The sequence below is a fragment of the Carcharodon carcharias genome, chromosome 3, assembly GCF_017639515.1.
Source record: "Carcharodon carcharias isolate sCarCar2 chromosome 3, sCarCar2.pri, whole genome shotgun sequence".
Classification (NCBI taxonomy): domain Eukaryota; kingdom Metazoa; phylum Chordata; class Chondrichthyes; order Lamniformes; family Lamnidae; genus Carcharodon; species Carcharodon carcharias.
Window position 1 is genome coordinate 2073189 of NC_054469.1, and position 23639 is coordinate 2096827.

General features: G+C 43.6%; 1 protein-coding gene across 3 annotated transcripts in view; it reads left to right on the top strand.

Moving 5' to 3' along the window:
• LOC121275633 (poly(U)-binding-splicing factor PUF60-like) overlaps nt 1-23639 on the top strand; it is a 70632-nt gene that overhangs the window by 41843 nt on the left and 5150 nt on the right. For 2 of the 3 annotated variants that reach the window (XM_041183127.1, XM_041183128.1), the window contains 4 exons: nt 7262-7354; nt 11119-11332; nt 19073-19263; nt 23399-23540. In XM_041183127.1, the coding sequence (XP_041039061.1) occupies nt 7262-7354; nt 11119-11332; nt 19073-19263; nt 23399-23540 (640 nt within the window). The remainder of the gene's footprint in view (nt 1-7261; nt 7355-11118; nt 11333-19072; nt 19264-23398; nt 23541-23639) is intronic. The other variant, XM_041183129.1, reaches the window with a different exon arrangement.

The window sequence follows — 23639 nt, forward strand, 5'->3', positions numbered from 1 at the left end:
CTTTCTCAAAGTCTATATCTCTTCCAAGCAACTGAAAGTCAGTGTTATTACAATTGAGGTTGTGATGGTGTTCCATTTTGTGTGGTGGCCTAGTGGTCTTGTCACTGGACTAGACTCAGGGCAGTGCTCTGGGGACCGGGGTTCTCATCCCACCATGGCAGATGGTGAAATCTGGAATTAAAAGTCCATTGATTATTTATTGTTGTAAAAACTCAGCTGGTTCACTTTGTCCTTTAGGGGAGGAAATAGTTTCTGCCTTGATCACCAACTCTGGAAGTGAATTCCACAGATTTGCAGCCCTCTAAACAAGTTTCTCCTGCCGTCTTGTACTGAATTCCCTACCTTTAAATTTCATCTATGGCATATTGTTATAGACCTTTAGACTACTAGGAGCAGCCTGCTTCCACCTACCCTGTCTCATCCTTTTGTCATTTTAAACACTTTGACCATATTGCCCCATAATTTGTCAGCATTGTTATAGAGTCATAGAGTTTTACAGCATGGAAAGAGGTCCTTCGGCCCATCATGTCCGTGCTGGCTATCTAGCCCCTATCTACTCATTTTCCTACACTTGGCCTGTTGTCTTGTATGCTATGGTGTTTCAGGTGTTCATCTAAATACTTCTTAACTGTTGAGGATTCCTGCCTCTATCTCCCTTTCAGGCAGTGAGTTCCAGATTACCCCCGCCCCCTCCCCCAACCCTCTGGGTGAAAAACTTTCCTCAAATCCCCTCTAAACCTCCTGCTTCTTACCTTAAATCTATGTCCCGGGCTATTGACCCCTCCACTAAGGGGAAAAGCTTCTTCCTATCTACCATATCTGTGCCCCTCATAATTTTGTATACCTTAATCAGGTCCCCGCTCAGCCTTGTCCACTCTAAGGAAAACAACTCTAGCCTATCTAGTCTCCCTTCATAGCTGAAATACTCCAGCCCAGACAACATCCTGGTGAATCTTCTCTGCACCCTCTCCAGCGCAATCACATCCTTCCTATAGTGTGACAAACTGAACTGCATTTAGTACTTGAGATGTGGTCTAACTAACACTTCATAGAGCTCCATCATAACCTCCCTGCGCTTGTATTCAATGCCTTGACTAATAAAGGCAAGTATCCCAAATGCCTTCTTAACCACCTTGCCTACCTGTCCTGCTGCCTTCAAGGATCTATGGACATGCACACCAAGGTTCCTCTGTATTTCCTAGGGTCCTACCATTCATCGTATACTCCCTTGACTTGTTAGCCCTCCCAAAATGCATCACCTCACTTTTCAAGATTAAATTCCATTTGTCACTGTTATCCCCATCTGACCAGCCCGTCTATATTGTCCTGTGGTCCAAGGCTTTCCTCCTCGTTATTTACCACACCATCAATTTTGGTGTCATCTGAGAAATTAGTGATTATACCTTCTACATTCATGTCAAGATCATTAATGTACATTACAAACAGCAAGGGACCGCACAGATCCCTGCGGAAGTCACTGGACACAGGCTTCCAGTCACAAAAACAACCTTCGACCATCACTCTGTGCCTCATGCTACTAAGCTAATTTTGGATCCAGTTTGCCAAATTGCCCTGGATACCACGAGCTCTTACGTTCTTGACCAGTTTGCCATGCGAAACCTTGTCAAAAGCCTTACTGAAGTCCATGTGGACTACGTCAACTGCACAACCCTCACACCTGTCACCACCTCAAAATTCAATCAAATTTGTTAGACATGATCTCCCCCTGATAAAGCAATGCTGACTATCCTGTGGAGATTAACTCTGTCCCTCAGAATTTTTTCCAAAAGTTTCCCTGCCACTGATGTTAGACTCACTGGCCTATAGTTTCCTGGTTTATCCCTACCATCCTTCTTGAATAATGATACCACATTAGTTGTCCTCCAGTTCTTTGATGTCTCTCCTGTGGCCAGAGAGGATTTGAAAATTGTCAACGCCCCTGCAATCTCCTCCCTTGTTTCCCACAGCTGCCTGGGATACACCTCACCGGGGGATTTATCCACTTTTAAGCCCGATAAAACCTCCTCCTAATTTATTCAAATATATCACAGCCTCCCTTCCTGGTTTCTGTACCTACATTGTCCTTCTCTATAGCGAATACCAATGCACTCATTTAAAACCTCACCCACATCTTCTGGCTCCTCTCTCAGATTGCCACTTTGATCCCTAATGGGCCCTTCTTTTTCCCTGATTATCCTCTTGCCCCTAATATACTTATAAAACGCCTTTGGATTTCCCTTTATTTCACCCACCAGTGTTTTTTCATGCTGCCTCTTTGCTCTCCTAACTTTTTTAAGTAACCCCCTGCACTTTCTATACTCCTAAGGGCTTCCGCTGTTTTAAGTCCTCAGTATCTACCATAAGCTTCCCTTTTTTTCTTTATCCAATCCTGTACATTCCTCGACATCCAGCGTTCTCTAGACTTGTCGGTTCTACCCTTCACCTTTATAGAAACATGTTGGCCCTGCACTCTCACTATTTCCTTTTTGAATGACCCCCACTGCTCTGATGTAGATGTTCCTACAAGTAGCTGCTCCCGGTCTACTTTGGCCAGATCCTATCTTGCCATACTAAAATTGGCCTTCCCCCAATTCAGAACCTTTATATCTGGTTCTTTTCCATAACTACCTTAAATGAGTTGTAGTCACTATCACTGAAGTGATCCCCCACTGACACTTCTACCACTTGCCCAGCTTCGTTTCCTAAAACTAGGTCCAGGACCGCCCCCTCTTTTGTAGGACTTTCTACAAGCTGGCTTAAAAAGCTATTTTGGATACATTTTAAGAATTCCGCCCCTTCTAAGTCTTTCACACTTTCTGCCCCAGTTAATATTGGGGAAGTTGAAATCTCCTACTATTACCCTATTTTTACACTTCTGTTTCTGCCGTTCTATCTCTCCCTAAGTGGGGGGTCTATAGTACACTCCCAGCAGTCTGATTGACCCCTTTTTGTTTTTAAGTTCTATCCATATGACCTCATTTGAGGAACTTGCCAGGATATCATCCTCCTTATGGCAGTAATTGACTCCTTGACCAACAATGCAGCGCCACCTCCTTTTAAAAGAAATGGCATGCTCCCTTGTGTCTTAACTTGACTATATACATTCTGACTTCCAGGCTGGCTTGGTTTTTCTTCTATACAGGTCTGTACATCAGCCCCTTAGTATAGCTCCACTCTATCTCCCATCCCCATGCCGCATTAGTTTAAACCCACACCAGCAGCACTAGCAAACTCCCCCACAAAGATGTCAGCCCCATTCCGGATCATGTATAACCCGCCCAACTTGTGCAGGTCCCACCTTCCCTGGAAACAGACCCAGAAACCTAAAGCCCTCCCTCCTGCACCAACTCTTAAGCAACGCATTCATCTGCTCTATCCAGCTATTCCTATACTCACTAGTACATGGCATCGGGAGTAATCCAGAGATTACAACCTTTAAGGTCCCGCTTCTCAATCTGCTACCCAGCACCCTAAAGTCTTGTTGCAGGACCTCATCCCTTTTTCTACCTGTGTTGTTGGTACCAATATGAACCATGATCTCTGACTGTTCACCTTCTCTCTTCAGGATGCCCTGCAGCTGTTCAGTGACACTCTTGACCTTGGCCCCAGAGAGGCAATACACCATCCTGGAGTCACGTATATGGTTGCAGAAACGCCAGTCCGTACCCCTCACTATTGAGTCTTCTACCACTATTGCTCTTCCTCTCTTTCTCCTCCCCCCTTGTGCAGCTGGGGTCTGGCTGTTCCCCAGAGGAAACATGACTCTTACCATTTTCCAACGCTGAAAATCTGTTCTTTAGTGAGATGCACTTTGTTTAGGTATAACTTAATTTTCACAAAACCATCCTGACTCTCCCTAATTGGCCTGTATTTTCCAAATGCTCACTTTGTATCCTTGGTAATGAATTCCGCTATGATAAACTCACTGGCTTTGGTTTATTCCTTTCTCCCTTTTTGAACAGTGATGTGATGTTTGCCTTCCAGTCCTCTGGTACTGTGCCTGAATGCAGTCAGCTTTGGAAGATCAGGAGTAATGCGGCTCAAATTTCCTGACTTGCATTAAATGGTGAATGTATAGAACCATACAGCGGGAACAACATTCAGCAACACTTGGGTTATTTGTTTGAACTAGAGCCTATGGATGTTATCTCTGTGATCTTCCAGGTGGCATTTGGTAAGGTTCTGCACAAGATATTATTAGCGGAAATGAACTTGCACGAAATTGGAGTTAATCTAAGATGGACTGGTGGGGAGGTAGGAAACAGATAATGAGAACGGTCTGTAATTGGCTGGATGTGACAAGTGGTGCTTTCCAGGGATCTGTACTGGAGGCACAGCTTTTCAACATCTATATCAATGACTTGGATGACAGAATGGAGAGCTATTTATTCAAGTTTATAAATGACACTGTCAGGAGGAAGTTGCATAGGGACATGACAAATTGCGAGTGGACATAACTGTAGCAGATGAAGTTCGACGTGGTCAGGAAGTTTGGTTCTTAAAAAAACAAACTGGAATATTTTCTTAATGGAGAGACACTTGGAGTTGCAAAGTAATAAAGGGATTTGGATGGCCATGTAGAAAAATTGCTAAAACCTAGTGTAAGAAGCAGTTGAAAAGAGCTTAATCTCAGAGATTGGAATTCAAAATTGAGGAAGTTGCAAGTTTTCCAGAACCTTGGCCAGATCCCACCTGGAGTAACTGCATTCAGTTCCTGCTCCCCATACCTAAGGAAGGGTATATATTGGCCTTGTAGGGAGAGTGGCGCAGATTCACCAGAATGAAACTGGGTCTAAAAAGGGTTACATTATGAGGACAGATTGAATTTGTGGGTGATCTAATTGAGGTGTTCCAAATGGTAAAGGTATTTGTTAGGGTGGATAAAGAGAAACCGTTTCCATTACTGGAGGAACCTAGAGCAAGGCAATGCAAAATTAGAGCTAGACCATTTAGTGATTATGCGAAGTAGCATTCCTTCACACATAAGAGTAATGGAAATCTAGAACTCTGTCCCCCAAAAGACTGTGGATGTTGGGAGTTAATTGTAACTTCCAAACTCGGCTTGATTTTCATTAGGCAATGACATCGAGGGATATGGAGCTAAGGGATAAATTAACCATGATCTGATTGAATAATAAAACAGACTTGACAGACTAATTGCGAAGTTTAAGCAGGAAAGTCTCGAGTGCAGCTTGTAATATGTCCATGCTAAGGTGTCAACTGAGTAATTAGCAGGTGGTTGTGTGCGCAAGATAGCTGACGTTGGATGGCTGATGTGGTAAACCACAGAGTAGAGACGAGGCAAGAGAGACAGGTATTAATATGGGAAATATACTGTGACAGGAAGCGACAGAGTACAAATCTAAGAGTAAATCAGCAGATAAGGCTAGATGCTACAAAAATAATAAAAGGACATAACTAAGGCTCTGTATCTAAATGCATGTAGCATTCGAAACAAAATAGATGAACTGATAACGCAAATTGAAATATATAAGTACGATCTGATAGATATAGACATGGCTACAGGTTGCCATAAATTGGGACCTGCATGTTGAAGGGTATGTGACGTTTAGGAATGACAGGAAGTTAGGAAAAGATGGAGGTGCGTCTCTGTTAATTAATGATGGTATTAGCGCATTAGAGCGGGATGAACTAAGTTCAGGAACCAGGATATAAAAGTGATTTGGGTTGAGATAAGGAATGATAAAGGCAGGAAGCCACTTGTGGGAGTGGGGTGCAGGCCCCCTAATTGTAACAAGGTATAGGACAGGGTATAAAAGAAGATATAATGGGAGCTTTCCAGAAAGGTACAGCAATAATCATGGGGGATTTTAATTTAGATATAGACTGGAAAAATCAAATAGGCAAAGATAGCCTAGATGAATTTATAGAATGTTTTTCAGATAATTTCTTAGAACAGTACGTTTTGGAGCCAACCAGAAAGCAGGCTCTGCTAGACCTGGTATTGTGCAATGTGGTAGGATTGATTGATGATCTCCTTGTGGAGGCACCCCGAGGTAGCAGCAATCAAAATATGATTGAATTTTACATTCATTTTGAGGAGAAACAAGTGCGACCATGACTATTTTAAACTTAAATAAGGACAATTATGAGAGCATGAAAGCAGAGCTAGTTAAAGTGAACTGGCAAATGAGGTTAAGGGATACATCAATAGAAGTTCAGTATCAGACATTTAAAGGGATATTTCAGAATATATACATTCCAATGAGAAAGAAAAATTCCAAGGGCCTACCATCCATGGTTAACCAAAAAGTTAAAGACAATATCAGACTTAAAGAAAAAGCATATAATTACACAAAGACGGGTGGCAGGTCAGAAGATTGGAAAGAATATAAAGAACAAAGAATGACAAAAAGATTAATAAGGAGAGAAACATTAGAGTATGAGAGAAAGCTAGCTAGAAATATAAAGACAAAGCAAGAGTTTTTATAGATATTTAAATAGGAAAAGAGTCAACAAAGTGAGCTTTGGTCTTATAGAGATTGCGCCTGGGGAATTGATAATGGAAGGTAGGCAGATGGCGGATGAATGAAACCAATATTTTGCTTCAGTGCTCACTATAGAGGATACCAATAACATCCCAGAAATCAGGAAATGGAGGGGAGAGAGGAACTTGGGAAAATTACCATCACCTGGGATGTGTTATTGAGCACATTGTTGGGGCTGCAGGCTGACAAATCCCCAAGAAAATAGCAAATATAATTCCAGGAATGAGATAATTGTCCTGTGAGGAAAGGCTGGGCAGGCTAGGCTTGTATCCACTGGAATTTAGAAGACTAAGAAGTCATTTAATTAAAACATAAGATCCTGAGGGTTCTTGACTGGGCGAATGTGGAGAGGATGTTTCATCTTGTTGGATAATCTAGAAATAGGGAACACTGTTTAAAAATAACGGGTTGCTCATTTAAGACAGAGGTGAGAAATTTTTTCCCTCAGGGTTGAGTGTCTTTGGAACTCTTCCTCAAAAGGCAGCGGAAGCAGTCTTTGAATATTTTTAAGACAAAGCTAGATAGATTCTTGATTAACAAGGGGGTGAAAAGTTATCCAGGGTAGGCAGGAATGTGGAGTTGAGGTTACATTCTGATCAGCCATGATCTTGTTGAATGGCGGAGCAGGCTCAAGGAGCCAAGTGGCCTACTCCTCCTAATTCGTATGTTCATATGTTCGTCAGCTGGCACAATACCTCTGGCATTCACTGCTGTAGCAGAGCTGAGAGTGAGGCCCTTCCTTTTGCTTGTAGGGGTTTGCCTTTGTGGAGTACGAGGTTCCAGAGGCAGCTCAGCTTGCTCTTGAGCAGATGAACTCGGTGATGCTGGGAGGCAGAAACATCAAGGTAAGTGACCTCAGCACTTTAACACATAGCTATCTGACCAGCAGCAGATTAGGGCCTCCACAAAACTTTCAGGTCTTCATAAATTTTCCCCAAATACATAACAAAATGCAGTGTGCTCTGCTAAACAATAAAGCACAAGGTGACGTCAACAGAAAACCCAAGATCTTATTGAGTTGCATTGTGCCCTTTAACACATAATGATTGCCTGCTCATGGATATATGTTGGGTAATGAAACAGTCAGCAGTTGTAAAATAGGTTGTTATTTTGGTGGCAACTTGAAACCTCGATGCATTGTCATCTCGTCGGCGGTGATGGCCCTTCACTTGCAAAGCAAAACTGAATTTTTCAGTTTTTTAAGTATTTTTTTTCCTAGTTGTCCAGTTTTATTTCATCACTGTTCACTGCCCTATCAATCAGGTTGAAAATTGGAAGACCTCCGCCAGAATTCAGGTGAACACCTAATGATGTAGCATTTCTTTCATGAAAATTAGCTCATTATTTTTCTAAACCTTAGCTTTAATTTCAATACAAGATATTCCAGGTTCATTGATTTAGGGTGTTGTGTCGTAGGCACACTGGTATAGATCAGTAAGTGCCATTACTGCTAATAAAGGCACCTCTGCACATGAGCCGTGACAACTGGACCCACAGAGTGAACCACGGGTTACTGCTCCAACTTGAGACTTCTCAGCAGAGTTGGTAAGTAAGGCTAGGAATAGGTTATGGGTTGACTAACTTAATGGCCGTAACTGATTTGGTATAAGTGGAGGAACTGATGTGGTACAGAGTGAACTTTGGCAAGTTAGCCATTGAGTGTTATCGTTTTGTGCATCCTTTGGGTTTTGCATGGGCTTTCAGAGGGAGCTAGGAGTAACTTATTTGAGATCAGACTAAAGATCTGATCTATTTCTGACAGTGCCAGTGTTTATTCAAGAGCCATGGCAGAGCATGGAAGTGGAGTCACCCGGGTTAGCCCCTACTGGATGGGTAATGCCAGTGGAAGGCACACTGAACTGAGGCGTGGTGGGTCCCGGATATCAAGGTGAAGTGGATGATAGAGGACGCAGGAATCTTAGAATGGTATAAGGGGTATTCAGATGATAGGTTCAAGCAGATCATCAGGGTGGGGTTGGGGAAGGTATTGCAGAGCTGTTAACTTGCTTGGGTGAGCATTAATATTAGGCCTTGCAAGAAAGGCGAGATTGGGATGGGGTGGAAACATGGATGCATCTAGGAGGCAGGAAAAGAACAACTTAGTCACGTGGAAGGGTTGTAGAAAAGATGTAAGATGGAAACTGGTGTAGAAACTGCTGTGGGGAATATTGGGTCCTGTGGGGGGGAATGTGTGAATAATGTTAAACAGAGAGGCATAAGAGTTCAGTGTATATGCATGGGGAAGAGATAATGTTTCCTCACAGACACTAATAGAACAGTAATGATGTGGGTGAGGTCTGGTGGGTGGATAGGAGAGGGGAAGCCCTCCTTATGGCTTTATAATGGATCCCAACCGGATCAATGTCAGTCCCTCCAGCCTAATGGAAGCAGATTTCTGGTGGCTTTGTTTAAGCTCTGGGTTGTTGCTGACTTTATGAATGCTACCGTAACCATTCCTATTATGTGCTTAGAAACGACTTTTCTTTTCTTTATGTCTCCTCCAAGCTTTTATGTAGAGCAGGACTCGGCTGTAGAGCCCTCCCTCCTCACCAGTCCGACAGCCATTCTGTTCAGAAGAATCAGCAGCTGTAAATTCCAGCATTAAGGTGCCCGCAACCAGTGGGAACACTCGACATTCTAAGCGACTGCACCTCCAGGAGCCGTCCTGATATTTTAATTTGCCTGGGGCTGGGCTGATGGGCAAGGGCTTATCTTTCCTCTTTGAAATAAAAATATTTATTTTCCCCAGTAATTTTTTTAAAATTTCTTTTTGTTTGACCAAAGGTCTGTTCATTAAGTACTTGGCATCTTTTCTTGTCTTGCCATTGTTGGCAGCTGACTCTGACCATGCCTTTGTGTGAAATACAAAAGGGAACTTTGAGCAGGCACGGCTATGATCTTGGCTTAATTGCCTTCAGTGAAATATATAGATTGCTGTGGGTCACTTGAGAGCAATTGACCCCATTCCAATCAGAGTTTCTACTGTTTAATAGTAGTTGAAGACTGAAGACTAAACATGGAACTACCTAGTGGACCCTAGCAGTCTAGGTCGTAGAGAGCAAGAGGAGAAGACTGACTCCATCTGGACCCTTAGTTAGGATCCAGACATTACTGATCTTGTGGACATCTGTGTTCTGTTATCTCGCTCGTTCATTACTCTGCCATCTATACATTTAGATTTCTTTATCGTGTTCTGCCGCTCTCTTATGGTCTGCATCACAATCCCAAGCTCCCTTTTGTTCTTGGAACACGGCTTTTTCGTGCTTGGAGCTGGTTTATTCCAGACTTCGGCAGTAATCTGCAAGAAAATGTTACTTGGAGCTCTTGCTAGCCTATGCTTCCAAAGTTTTTCTCTTATTCCATGCTGCAGATCAAGTATAAATAATCTTTTCTTCAATAGATAAAACACTTGTGTATCCTATTTTACAAAAGCTCTTTCTGTTCCTCCCATCCCTCGTTCTTCCTAAAAGCAACCTGACATGTTGGACATTCACATCAATTGGAGGATGAGGGTTTCTCCCACCAACCACAAGTCAACTTGTAATTCAAGTTTTAAATAATAAATGCTCCAAAGTTCTGAAACCAGTCTCTGATCTTTTCTTTCTAACCACCCAGCATGTTTACTGTGATGGTTCTGGCCTGTCTCCGCAGCAGGTTGCGTTTTAGTACTGATCCACAGTCCCACACCTCCACGATGATTTGCGATTGGCTGGGGGAACAAGTCAGGACGCTCCCAGTAAACATACACAGATAGCCACTTATGTTTGATATCTGTTAAAGGGGCCTTCAGCCCATTTAAAAAGTGGTAAGTTTCAATAGCTTGCTCTCAGGCTCAGTCTTCTGCCAATTGTTCCGAGTTGTGCGCTGCTGTGTTGGGGAGAAGTCCAGCTCGTGACGTTGCATTTTCTCCCACTGCCCGGTGTCGCTGTTCCTTCTCCTGCTTGCAGCGCATTCTAGGTAGGGTGGCATCACTCTGGTCTGCTTGTTCTGTAGCTGCCCTGTACAAGTCTTCCACAGGTAGATAAATTCTGTGGAAGGTTTTGTACAGTGCAGCTGCAGTGATGTCATTCTACCTAGAATGCACTGTGAGTAGGCGTGTGGGCTGCGTATCTCCTCCCCTCCCCTCAACCCCTCCCCTCCCCGGTGGTGAACAAACGCGAGGTTACGGGGTGGATTTCTCCGCAGCACCGCAACGTGTGATTTGGAGCGCTTGGCAGGGGACTGTGCGTGGGAGCAGGAAATTTACTGTTTTTTAAATGAGGTGTAGTTTCCCTTTAATTAGATGTGCCAGCATGCTACATGCTCTCCTGTAAAACACTAAGGTTTCCCTTTTGAGCACTCAAGCTGAGTGTTCCTGATGAGTGAGGTCTGTTGAAAAATAATCTTTAACCAAAAAATGGCCTCTTCCTAATGGGAACAGGCTGTGTGAGACACACTTGATTTCATGATTAATGGGTGCCATTTGCCAATGTTTCTGGGGTATTTCCAATGTCCCAGGAACATTTCAGGTGGCATCTCAATTCTTAGCCCGTGTTTTCCAGGAGAAGTGGCATGGTTCGTATTAATTTCTAGCTTGGTCTGTAATTGGCGGGGGTTTCTTTTGTTACAGGTTGGCAGACCGAGTAACATAGGACAAGCTCAACCAATCATAGACCAGCTTGCAGAGGAAGCCAGGGCGTTTAACAGAATTTATGTCGCGTCCGTTCACCCGGATCTGTCGGATGATGACATTAAAAGTGTGTTCGAGGCCTTTGGAAAGATTAAATCCTGCACCTTGGCCCGAGACCCCACAACGGGGAAGCATAAAGGATATGGATTCATTGGTGAGTGTTCTGTTGGTAAAACTGGTTTCGTGACGGTATTGTGGAAAAAGGGAGGAACACGCATTTTACAAAATTAAAATAAAAGGCCTGGCAGGTATCTAAAGTGAAATTGGATAGAATGGTGATCTTTCACCTCAGGGATTTGGCAATCACTTCAGCCCAGGTAGATGGAGTGAAGGGCTGCTCTCAGCTTCCTGTAAATCCTGAGTAATGAGTTTTAACACTCTCCGCCTAATTTCTTTTTGCCATTTTGATTCTCCTTTTTTCCTCCTTCCTCCTCTCCTCCCACTGCAAAGCACCATTGCCTCTAAATTTGGCCAGAACGCCACTTATCTAGCGTTGATAGGCTTCCCAGGACAGAGAACGTCAGAATTGGAAGAAATGTCCTGATGCACTAGGAGTGACACTGGAAGAAAAAGCTCATTGCTAGACGCAGAGGACAAGTCATGCATTTCATCTCAACCACTGTTAAACCAGAACTGGGAGCAAAGTGGGAAAGTATTCATCCCTTAGCACCATCATCCCTCCTCTCCTCCTCCTGTTAGTTGATGCTGGTTCTGCTAGTACAGCTTTAAGTATAGATCTCTGCACATACACATGAGCTGGCAAGCGCACTTGTCAACATAGGCCATGCTTGCAAAGACACTTCAATGTCACTGCCACGGTTACAGATACACTGCATTTTTAACATTTGATTTTACACCACGACTCAGTTATCCATGACTTGTGCCACCTCCGTCACCTTGAATTTCTGGATCGGGATGCTCTTCATCTGTGCTATCCATTGCAGAGTTGCACGTAAGCAGTCCTTTATCTGCGAGACTTGACACTGTTGTTGGGAATTCCTTTTTGACCTTGATGTGCACTGTACTGCTCATTGCTAGCTACTTGTGGATATAATGCTCAGCCTACGTGCCATACCTAGATGGCCATCTTGGAAATGAGAATAAAGAAAGAACAGGTGACTTTGGACCTATGGTTCCCAAAACTTATCACACCTGGGTGTTTTCCTCCGTTTGTGTCTGTGTCAATGTAGTCTAATTGTTAGGGATCGATGGCTATGATTAGTCAACAACTCCATTATCATTGCAACTATAAGGGTGCTTGGAGGTGAATTAGATGGACAATGACATTTTAAAACAATTTCTATGTATCAATGCAGAAAGTAAAGCAGAATCTGAAACTAGAACAGTTTTTCAGTCAAGCGCAGTCTTAGTGTATTGGAAGAGTGGGTGGGCACTGTGACAGCTAATTACACCTCGTGGGTCACTGGTTGGCACAGGCATCTTGATTGTATTGGTGACTGCACTCATAACTCTTCCAGCATGCATATCTGCTGCTTAGTTATATTTTGCCAATTTTGTTGTATTGTGTGCACTGTTAGTAGAAATTGGTGCTTCAGAAAACGAAAGACTTGGCCATTAGATTGGGAGAATTTTGTTTTCGTATTGAGTTGAGTGTGAATAAACAGTAAGTGCCTTGGGTTTCTGAGTAGGTGGTGGAAGGTGAATGATATATGGATATAGTCAATTTTTGGGTATGGGAATGTAGGCAGGTAATTTACTGTTATGGGTTGGGAGGAGAATGGGGGGAGTGTGGTGTATGGGGTAAGATTAAGGCGTGGGTACGTTATCCTGGTACATAATTAGAACTACTGATTTCTAATTGCAATTTGCTCTTTGACTATGGGAACTTTGAGGTTGTGAAGTGTATGCCACCACTGATTTACTGATTTGATCATAGGAAAGACGTGAAGGCATTGGAACAAGTGCAGAAATGATTCATGAGAATGGCTTCAGGAATGAGAAACTTCAGTTATGAAGATAGATTGGCAAAGTTAGAATTGTTTTGATTGGATAAGAGAAATCTGAGAAGAGATTTGATAGAGAGATTCAAAATCATGAGGGATCTAGACAGAGTAGATATGGAGAAATTGTTCCCACTCGTGAAAGGATAGAGAACGAGAGAGAGAGCACAGATGTAATTGGCAAAAGAAGCAAAAGCAACATGAGTAAAATCTTTTGCGCGCAGCATGTGGTTAACGTCTGAAATGCACTGTCTTAAGAGTGTGGTTCAATTGAGGCATTCAAAAGGGAATTAGACTTATCTGAAAAGGAATGTGCAGGCTACGGAGAGAAAGCTGGGAATGGCAGTAGGTGAATTGCTCAATCAGAGGCACTGCAGACATGGTGGGCTGAATGGCTTCCTGTGCTGTAACAATACCCTAATCAAGTAGAATCCTTGGATATTTACAGGCATTTTGATGTTTTTGAAAAGTGGTCTTACTGGAGTGAGGTTTTAATGTATTCTTTAAGAGTAGATGGAACAGATGGTCTTGTTTTATGATTCGGCATGAGTGCTGTTTGTAATGTGGGAATCTTGTGCTAATGCAGCTGACAACGTAGTGGGAAAACTAGGTTGTTCCTTGGATTCTGCTGTTGGTAGATTGTATCTCAACTATGCTTGGAAAAGTCCAAACCAAACTAATTAACAATACAGTTGATGCACAATTTCTGCCCATAATGATATGCCTCATTGCTGATACCACATGCTGATACCACAGAGCACTGGTAAGCTTCTTGCTGCTTGCCCAGCTAAGCCCAGGCTCATCAAGAGCTACGTGGTTGATTTTGTATGTCCTTCAAGTGCTGAAAATGAATCTATATGACTAGCTGATCAGTAACTTTACCTGTGGATGATGTGGTTTAAGCATTGGGTTATTGTGGCTGCCTCAGGATATATGCTTCTAATCTCCAGTGCCAATGTGCCATCTTGGAGTAAATGAGGTTCTGATCTTTATCTTCCCTTGGGGAAAGACTGTTGTCACTGTTAGATGACTGATGACGATGTATTGAACCTGAACTCATTTGGACGGTTCACCATAAACTAAGTAATATAGTTTACAGTATAACTTGCCTTAAAGTATTTGAGTACGCTGCCACTGTGCTGCTGACAACAGTAGGGGCACATTCTATACCTCATCGAACAGTGCTTCACCAGACTCTACAACCCAATAAAGGTAAGCAGTGAATCCTCCAAAAATGAGTGTGTGTTTTCAACCCTGACCAATAAGTAATGTCATCCAGCAACTGCCAACCCAGGCCTCCGTTTTTTCATTAGTTAAATAACTTGCTTTGGAATTTTGGAACCTACCAGGGATAGCTTGCATTGCATCTAGCTGCTTTGTTATTCTAGAATTATGCAACCATGTGTAATTGTCACCAATTACTTGTCTGGACATATAAAGAGAAGGGCTCCTTGGAGCCTATCAATGCTCCCATCCATCAGCTGGGCAGTGCAGCTCCACTATCCTGTCTGCACCTTCCAGTTGTTCAAGAAACTGACTCATGGGCGAAGTGAAGACCAACTGGAAAAGCTCAAAGAAGCTCCTTTCCATCTGCCTAAATCAACCAATCACAAACAAGTTCCAGAAGATATGCATCACTAGTTATAGTTCACCAGCCTCTTCTCCCTATCGATGTCTGTGGGACCATTTGACCTTAAAAGTCTATTTCCATCTGTTCTGCCAATCTAGTGGTTAAAGGTTTCCCATCCATTATCTCTCTCACCCTGTTTACTAAAAATGTGTTCAGCTCCCTCTTTAAATTTATTGAATCCTCTGCTTTTACTCCTTGGGTTGGCTGTTCTAAATATTCATCGCCTGTGTATTTCCCTTATCAAAGAATTTTGGCAAAGGCTGAATGTCTATTGTGAGGCTGACTTTGGCCTCTCCACCGTACCCTATTCTGTTTTTAGTCACCGATCCATCCATGTTTGCTCCTCCTGATTTGTGTTGGCTGAAGGAGGCCATTTTGTCACATGCCTAGGACTTTTGAACCATGAAAGAGTGGTTTGGAACAGCATCTTAAAATGCCACAAGCTTAGCCTGGAGTGGGAACTTGCTGTTGAAGGGTAATGAAAAAGACCAACGTGGTATTGAAGAAGTGAGTCCAAGGGTTGTCGATGAGCCCAGTTTCTGAGTATTGATCAGTGAGTCTTTTGAATCTGAAGGTCTCTACGTCTTCATGATGTCCATAGGGCATTGCAGACTCAGTATGGCACTTGGAAGCAGCCACTACGTTTGCTGATGGTTCAAGATGGTGAGTAGAGAGCACCAGATCTGCAGTCAGTCTGAAAAGTGGCATATAATTCTTTAAGAAATGAATAAAGAAGCACTCCAAGGGCAGTCCATACGATACTCAAAAGTGAAATGGAACCAGTGAGTTCCCTTGTTGCATATGCAGCTCTTGGAACTAGCAAAGCCATCCTGGTGAAGTGCTGAATCGGGCCATTCACTGGATAAACAACCTTCTGATAGCTGAAAGGGAGATTTGTAGAACCTAGCTATATTTCACAGCCTGCTCCACACCCTATCGTACACGGTGCAGCCTGAACCCTGATAAGGCCAGCATTTTGCTGGGATTCCTGCAATGTATTGGAGAGAGAATGATTAGAAATCCTGATGGCATTGTGGTAGTGAGGACATCCATGCCTCAAGCAGAATCCTGATCCCCAACCTTGAGGGGCAGCTGGTAACACTTGCCACTGATAGCAACAGCCTCTCGAAACCAGGCATCCTATTGCTCGCTAGATGATTCAACACCACAGCCTGCTGCTTCGAGTCAATTTGTTCAGCTTTCTATCTGTGCAGCCCACCCTGCTGATATTTCCAGACATCAGGCAGATTGCCCCTTGCCACTACGTCTGTAAAACTGATCACCCAGGATATCTTTTCAGACTGCCAATGGCCCAGAGGGACCCTTTTAACCACAAAATGATGACAGAACAGCTCATTGGATTATTGTGCCATTGGGAACCCTTGTGGATTAGTGCATCGCTCTTAGTACACTGTTAGCTCACCTCAAAGTAAGACCAGCTATCAAACCAGAAACTCTTGACTGCTCAATAACTGCTTCAGAGGTAGAAGTTTTCCACCTGGAGCTGAAAGCGCTGCTTCTTTATGAAATTTCTCTGACTGTGGAATATGTAAAATGCTGTTGGAATGAGGAGGCAACGGTGCAGGGAGGCCCAAGAAAAAGACAGAAGTGTGCAAGAGAGCAATGGAGCTCATCACATGGAGAGGAGTGAGCGAGGTAATGGAAGGTTGAACAAAGGTGAGAAAAAGAGAGGTAAGAGTGACTATTATGATTTGTGTTTTTAATAGTATGCACTCGGGCATTGTCTGACTTCTGCGTAAGTCCGCTGGAACTGGGAGGATTGCAGGTACAGCCCGTGACTTATCCAAGAATGGAAAAGGGGAACTTATTAATTGGGGGCCTCAAATCTTTCAATTCAAAATGATCTTAAGTTGGCAATTGTGTGTGGATGTGTCTGAGTTAATCATTACTGCAAGTTATAAACATGTAATATTTGTCCAAGTAAATACAGCTGTTGATTTAATAGAATTGCTGTTTAATGCTTACGGAACTGCACAAAAAAAGATTGCATATTCAATATTCCCTCTTCATTCCTTCCCTTCTTCCTGTGCTTCTCCTTCATTGACCCTACTTTCCACTTCTGTGCCCCTTAAGAACTTATAAAATAGGGGCAGGAATAGACCATAAGGCCCCTTGAGCCTGCTTCACCATTCAATATGATCATGGCTGACCTGTCTCAGCTCCCACCTCTCTGCCCACTCCCTATATTCCCTGATTCTCTGAGAGCCCAAAAATTTGTCTATCTCAGTCTTAAATGTTTTCAACAATGGAGTATCCACAACCCTCTGGGATTTTTTAAATTCAGTCATGGGGTGTGGGAGTCACTAGATAGGCCGGCATTTATTGCCCATTCCTAAAGCCCAAAGACTCACAACCTTTTAGGTGAAGAAACGTCTCCTCATCTCAGTCCTAAATGATCGACCGTTTATCTGTAGACTGTGCCCTGGTGTTTTAGATTCCCTAGTCTGGGGAAATTACCTCTGACTACCCTGTCAAACCCTTTCAAAATCTTGTTTCATGATATCACCCTTCATTCTTCTAAACTCCAGAGAGTATAGACCCAACTTGCTCAGCTCTCCATTATAGGACAATCCCCCTATCCCAGGAAGTAATCCAGTGAACCTTTGCTGCACAGTTTCTAAGGCAAGTATATCCTTCCTTAGATATGGAGACTAAAACTGCACTCAATATTCTTGTTGTGGTCTCACTAAAGCCCTGTACAATTGTAGCAAGACTTCTTCATTTTTGTACTCCAGTCCGCTTGCAATAAAGGGTAGCATGCTGTTTGCCTTTGCAATTGCTTGCTTGTACCTACGTGCTAACATTGTGTTCTCTGTACAAGTTCATCCAAGTCCCCCTTAACATTTACAAGTTTCACCCCTTTCAAAATATATTCTGCTTTCTTGTTCTTAATACCAGAGTGAATAGCTTCACTCTATCACCTTGTTGCCCACTTGCTTAACTTGCCTCATTCATCCCCCTCCATTCTTCATGTTGATTCCCCCCTCTCCATCCCTCTCGCTCATGGGATGCGAAGGTCGCTAACATTGAGTACAACTGAGTGGCTTGCTAGTCCGTTTCTGGAGTCATAGTTAGACCAGATGAGGTAAGGATGGCAGATTTACTAACGTAAAAATCAGGAGTAAGCCATTCAGCCTCTTGAGTCTCCTCCACCATTCAGTAAGGTCATGGCTGATCTTATTGTGGACTCAACCCCACATTCCTGCCTACCCCTGATAACCTTCAACTTTCTTGTTAATCAAGAATCTATCTACCTCTGCCTTAAAAATATTCATTGACCCTGTCACCACCGCTCTCTGGGGAAGAGAGCTCCAAATACTAATGGCCTTCTAAGAGAAAAAAAATTCTCCTCATCTCAGTCTTAACTGGGAGGCCCTTTATTTTTAGGTCCCCCTAGTCCCCTAGTTCTGGTCTCTCCCACAAGGGGCAACATCCTTTAAGTCCTATCAAGCCCCCTCAGGATATTATAAGATCACCTCTCATTCTGCTAAACCCCAATGGATACAGGCCCAGCCGGTCCAACCTTTCCTCATAAGATAATTCCCCGTCCATCCAGGTATCAGTCGAGGGAATCTTCTCCAAACTGCTTCTAACGCATTTATATCCTTTCTTGAATACGGAGACCAAAACTGTACACAGTACTTAAGATATGGCCATGTATGACTGTAGCAAAACATTCCCTTTGCAATAAGTGGCAACATTTCCATCCCTAAAGGAGACAGGTGACCCAGATAAGTTTAAAACAATCTAGTAGTTACATGGTCAGCATTACTTATACTAACTTTTAATTCCAGATTTCTTTACTTGAATTTAAATTCCCCAGCTGCCATGTTGGGATTTAAACTCATGTCTCCAAATCCAGCCTCCGGATTATTAGTGCAGCAACATGACCATTATGCTAGCATACTCCATGTCATTTAATTTTTCATTAATATTCCTCCTCTTCCTCTTTCGTTTCATTCCCGCAACTCCTGTTACGTTTGTCCGACCTTTCGTCTCCTCCCCCACTCTCACCCCAAACTCCCTTTCATGTCTGGTGTCGCTGTGGGAGTGGGAAAGGTTGGGATAGAGTCCTTGAGGACAGGTGGTCTGGCGCAGGGAAGCCAAATGGCAAGATTGAACATTGGGCAGAGAAACCTCGAGTGCCAGCTGGGCTCTGAATGTGGGGACTGTCCATTGTGAGTGGGGTACAACCCTGTGTAATCTTGTGCGACCCAATGTGAAGTGCTTCACCTGTGGCCCTGCCTGTTTGTATAAACATTGAACCTGTTGCTTTATGCAGAGTACGAGAAGGCCCAGTCTTCGCAAGATGCCGTTTCGTCCATGAACCTCTTTGACCTCGGTGGCCAGTTCCTCCGCGTTGGGAAAGCAGTGACTCCTCCGATGCCATTGATGACACCTGCTGCACCTGGTGGATTGCCCCCTGCAGCAGCGGTGGCAGCAGCTGCAGCAACAGCGAAGATTACAGCTCAGGTGGGTATGGGCAGTTTCAGTTACACACCAGCCATTTTGTGGGACCTATTTTGGCAGGTTTCACACCTGGTCTATGCTGAGGTGAGTGGAACGTATGCTGGGGATGGTAACATCAGTGGCCCCCGCTAGAAGGCATATATGGGAAAAATTGAACAAGAAGTCTTTGCCATTCTACTCTTGCTAATGATTGAATAACCTGCCAGAGAATATTAACTAAGAATTTCATGCCCTCCTTCCGGGAAGTGTATTGAGGCTATAGGCTTGTATGCAACTCCAGAAGGTGCCTAAAAGATTCACAAGGGAGCATTTCGGTGGTATTGGCATAGTGGTATCGTCACTGGATTAGTACTCTGGGGACCTGGGTTCGAATCCCACCACGGCAAATGATGGAATTTGAATTCAATAAAAAATCTGGAATTATAAGTCTGACCATTGCCGATTGTTGTTAAAACTCATGTGGTTCACTGATATCCTTTAGGGAAAGAAATTTGCTGTCTGACCTACATGTGACTCCAGACTCACAGCAATGTGATTGACTCATAAATGCCCTCTGAACAAGGGCAGTTAGGGATGGGCAATACAATGAGGTCATATCCCACTCTCACAGCGACGCCCACATCCCATGAACAAATTTAAAAAGATGCAATGTTAAACTGAAACCTTATCTGCCTGCTGGTGGATGTGAAGACCCCCATGGCACTGTTTGGAAGAAGAGCAGAGGAGTATCCTTGGTCTCCTGGCCTATATTTATCTCAATCAACATTACAAAAAACAGATGATCTGCTCATTATCACATTGCTGTTTGTGCGGGCTTGCTGTGCACAAATTGGCTGCCAGGTTTCCTGCATTACGGACAGCTAAAGAGTGCAGGATAAGAGAGAATAAGAAGAGCTTAGAGAAGTTAAAAAAAAATTAGGACGGCAGAAAGGTGCTACAAAATTATTAAGGAACATAAAACAATAGATTAAAATAAAATAAGACGGCTGTGAAAGGAATAGGACCATCAAGGGATAGACAGGTGAGCTGGCAGCAACATTAATTACTTTGCTTTGGTGCTTACCAGAGAGATAGGACGGGTAGATTGACATTGAATTATCCTGGAACTATTTTTTTTATTCATTTACGGGATGTGGGCTTTGTTGGCTGGGCCAGCATTTATTGCCCATCCCCAGTTACCCTTCCAAAGGTGGTGGTGAGCTGCCTTCTTGAGCCGCTGCACTCCATGCAGTGTAGGTACACCCACAGTGCTGTTAGGGAGGGAGTTCCAGGATTTTGACCCAGCGACAGTGAAGGAACGGTGATATATTTCCAAGTCAGGATGGTGAGTGACTTGGAGAGCAACTTCCAGGTGGTGGTGTTCCCATCTATCTGCTGCCCTTGTCCTTCGAGATGGTAGTGGTTGTGGGTTTGGAAGGTGCTGTCTAAGGAGCCTTGGTGAATTCCTGCAATGCATCTTATAGCTGCTGTGTATCAGTGGTGGAGGGTGCTTCCTAACAGCACTGTGGGTGTACCTACACCACATGGACTGCAGTGGTTCAAGAAGGCAGCTCACCACCACCTTCTCAAGGGCAATTACGGATGGGCAATAAATGCTGATCCAGGCAGCGAAGCTCACAGTGAAACGAAGTCCGTGAATGAAATAAAAAGGAGGTGTCACTGGCTGCAGAAACTTTAGCTCCAGGTTTCGGAACTCAAGCGGTGGCTGGGGCCACTGTGGTGCATCCGCAGGGCAGAGAACTATGTGGGCAACACATTTAGAGAGGTGGTCACACCGAAGGTTAGGGGCATGCTGGCAGAAGGAGAATAGGTAGGCAGCCTAGGAGAACCAGGCAGATCGTGCAGGAGTCCCCTGAGTCGATCTTGCTCACTAACTGATTTTCCATTTTGGCTACAGATGATTCTTCAGAGGAGTGCAGCCAGAGCCAAGTGCATGGCACCATGACTGGTTTAGCTGCACAGGAGGGGAGGAAGAAGATTGGAAAAGCAATGGTGATAGGGGATTTGTTAGAGGAACGGACAGGCGCTCCTGCAGCTATAGATGTGACTCCAGGGTGGTATGCTAGCTCCCTGGTTGAGCATTGAGCATGTTCAGGATAGAAATCAATAAATACCTGGATACTAATGACACCAAGGGTTATGGGAATAGCATAGGAAAATGGCTTTGAAGTAAATGGTCAGCCATGATTTAATCGAATGGCAGAGAAGGCTCGATGGGCCGAATAGCCTACTCCTGTTATGTTGATCCCAGAGCCTGGTGAACCTTCGTTGCACTCCCTCTATGGCCAGTATATCCCTCCTTAGATAAGACCAAAACTGCACACACTATTCCAGGTGTGGTCTCACCAAGGCCCTGTATAATTGCAGCAAGACTTCCTTACTCATGTACCCAAATACCTTGTATTAAAGGCTAACATATCATTTGCTTTCCTCATTGATTGTATCTGCATGCCAACTTCTAGGGAATTATGGTGGAGGCGAATGCATAGTGTATTTACTATGAAACCATTGTCGATTGTTGTAAAAACCTATCTGGTTTACTAATGCTTGAGGGGGGAATCTGCCATCCTTACCTTGTCTGGTGTACATGTGACTCCAGACCCATAGCAGTGTGATTGACTCTTAAATGGCTTAGCAGCTGCTCAATTCTCAAGGGCAATTAGGGATGGGCAACAAATGCTGACCTAGCTAGTGATTCCCACATCCCATGAACATGGACATCAGTATTTCCCAATCTTTCTCCATTTAAGAAATACTCTGTTTTTTGGTTTTTCCTACCAAAGTGGATAACTTCACATTTTTCCACATTATATTCCATCTGCCATGTTCTTGCCCACTCACTTAATCTGTCTAAGTCCCCTTGAAGCTTCTTTGCATCCTCCTCATAACTAACATTCCCACCAAGTTTTGTGTCATCAGCAAACTTGGGAGTATTACATTTGGTCTCCACACCCAAATCATTGATGTAGATTGTGAATAGCTGGGGCCCAAGCACCAATCCTTGCAGTACCCTACTAGTAACAATCTGCCAACGTGAGCATGATCCATTTATTCCAGCTCTGTTTTAAGTCCTTTAACCAATTCTCAATCCATGCCAGTATGTTACCCTCAATCCCATGGGCTGTAATTTTCCTTCCAAATCTCTTGTGTGGAACCTTCTCAAAAGCCTCCTGAAGATCTAAACACACCACGTCACTGGTTCCCCCTTATCCATTCTACTAATAACGTGCTCAAAAAAACCCACAGGTTTGTCAAGCATGATTTCCCTTTCATCAATCCATGTTGACTCTATCCAGTCTCACCACTATTTTCTAAATGCCCAATTATCACATCCTTTAGTAGGGAAAATGCTTAGAATCTATTATAATGTGAGGCTAACAGGCCTGTAGTTCCTAGTTTTCTCTCTCCCTCCTTAAGCAGCAGGGTTACATTTGCTACTTTTCAACACCATGCAGGGAAGGCACCAAATGGTCAACTTAAAACGCTACCCAAAGGACACTGAAATTCAACCTCTCTTTTATAGGGGTCTTGGGAACAACTCTGGGATCATAACTGTGGGCTATTCAATATTATCCAACACCGAGCAGATCACACTTCAACACTGACCTTCTAGTCATCATGTAGTCCACGAGCATCCTTGCTTGTGACCAGCCTGTGCCCACACCGGTTAGATTGCCGAGAAGTGCTGTCTCCAGTTACAGCTCATAGTTGGAAAGACAGTGTTTGTAATTGTACTGTTGCCTCTAATTTCAAATTTTGACACAGTATAAACATTTCAAGCTTAAGACACAAGTGAAATGTTCGTGACAAGCTGTCCCTGAGTCTGAATGGCCATCGTGCACACACCGGTCATTCTCTCACCCTCCTCCTGTCCTGGTACCCCTCAGCTTTGATTGTAGTATTATCTTTACATTGAGATCCTGCACCGTGTAGTATCTGCATTCAGAAATATTTTGGTCTGTTCCTTAACCTATTCACTGGTTTCAGCACCTGTGTATAATCTTCAGGGTTAAGGGTGTGTTAAGGCTTTTGTATCTGTACTATTTGAGCAATTAGAAATTGAACTGTTAAGGAGCAGTCTGCCCTATACAAGCTGTTGCAAGAATTCCTTTAACGCTGTGTATTTTCCTTCCTACAGGAGGCTGTAGCAGGGGCAGCTGTGCTTGGTGTTAGTGGTCTTTCGGCACCAGGTCTAGTCACTCCAGCACTGACCCTTGCACAGCCACTGGGAGCATTGCCACAAGCTGTCATGGCAGCACAAGCTCCAGGCGTTATAACAGGTCAGTAATACATCAAGGTTCTCGAAGACTGGATAGCAGACATCACAACTGTCTCTTTCCTAGTATATTTTCCTCTTCATCCCCTCTCAACCTATTGTA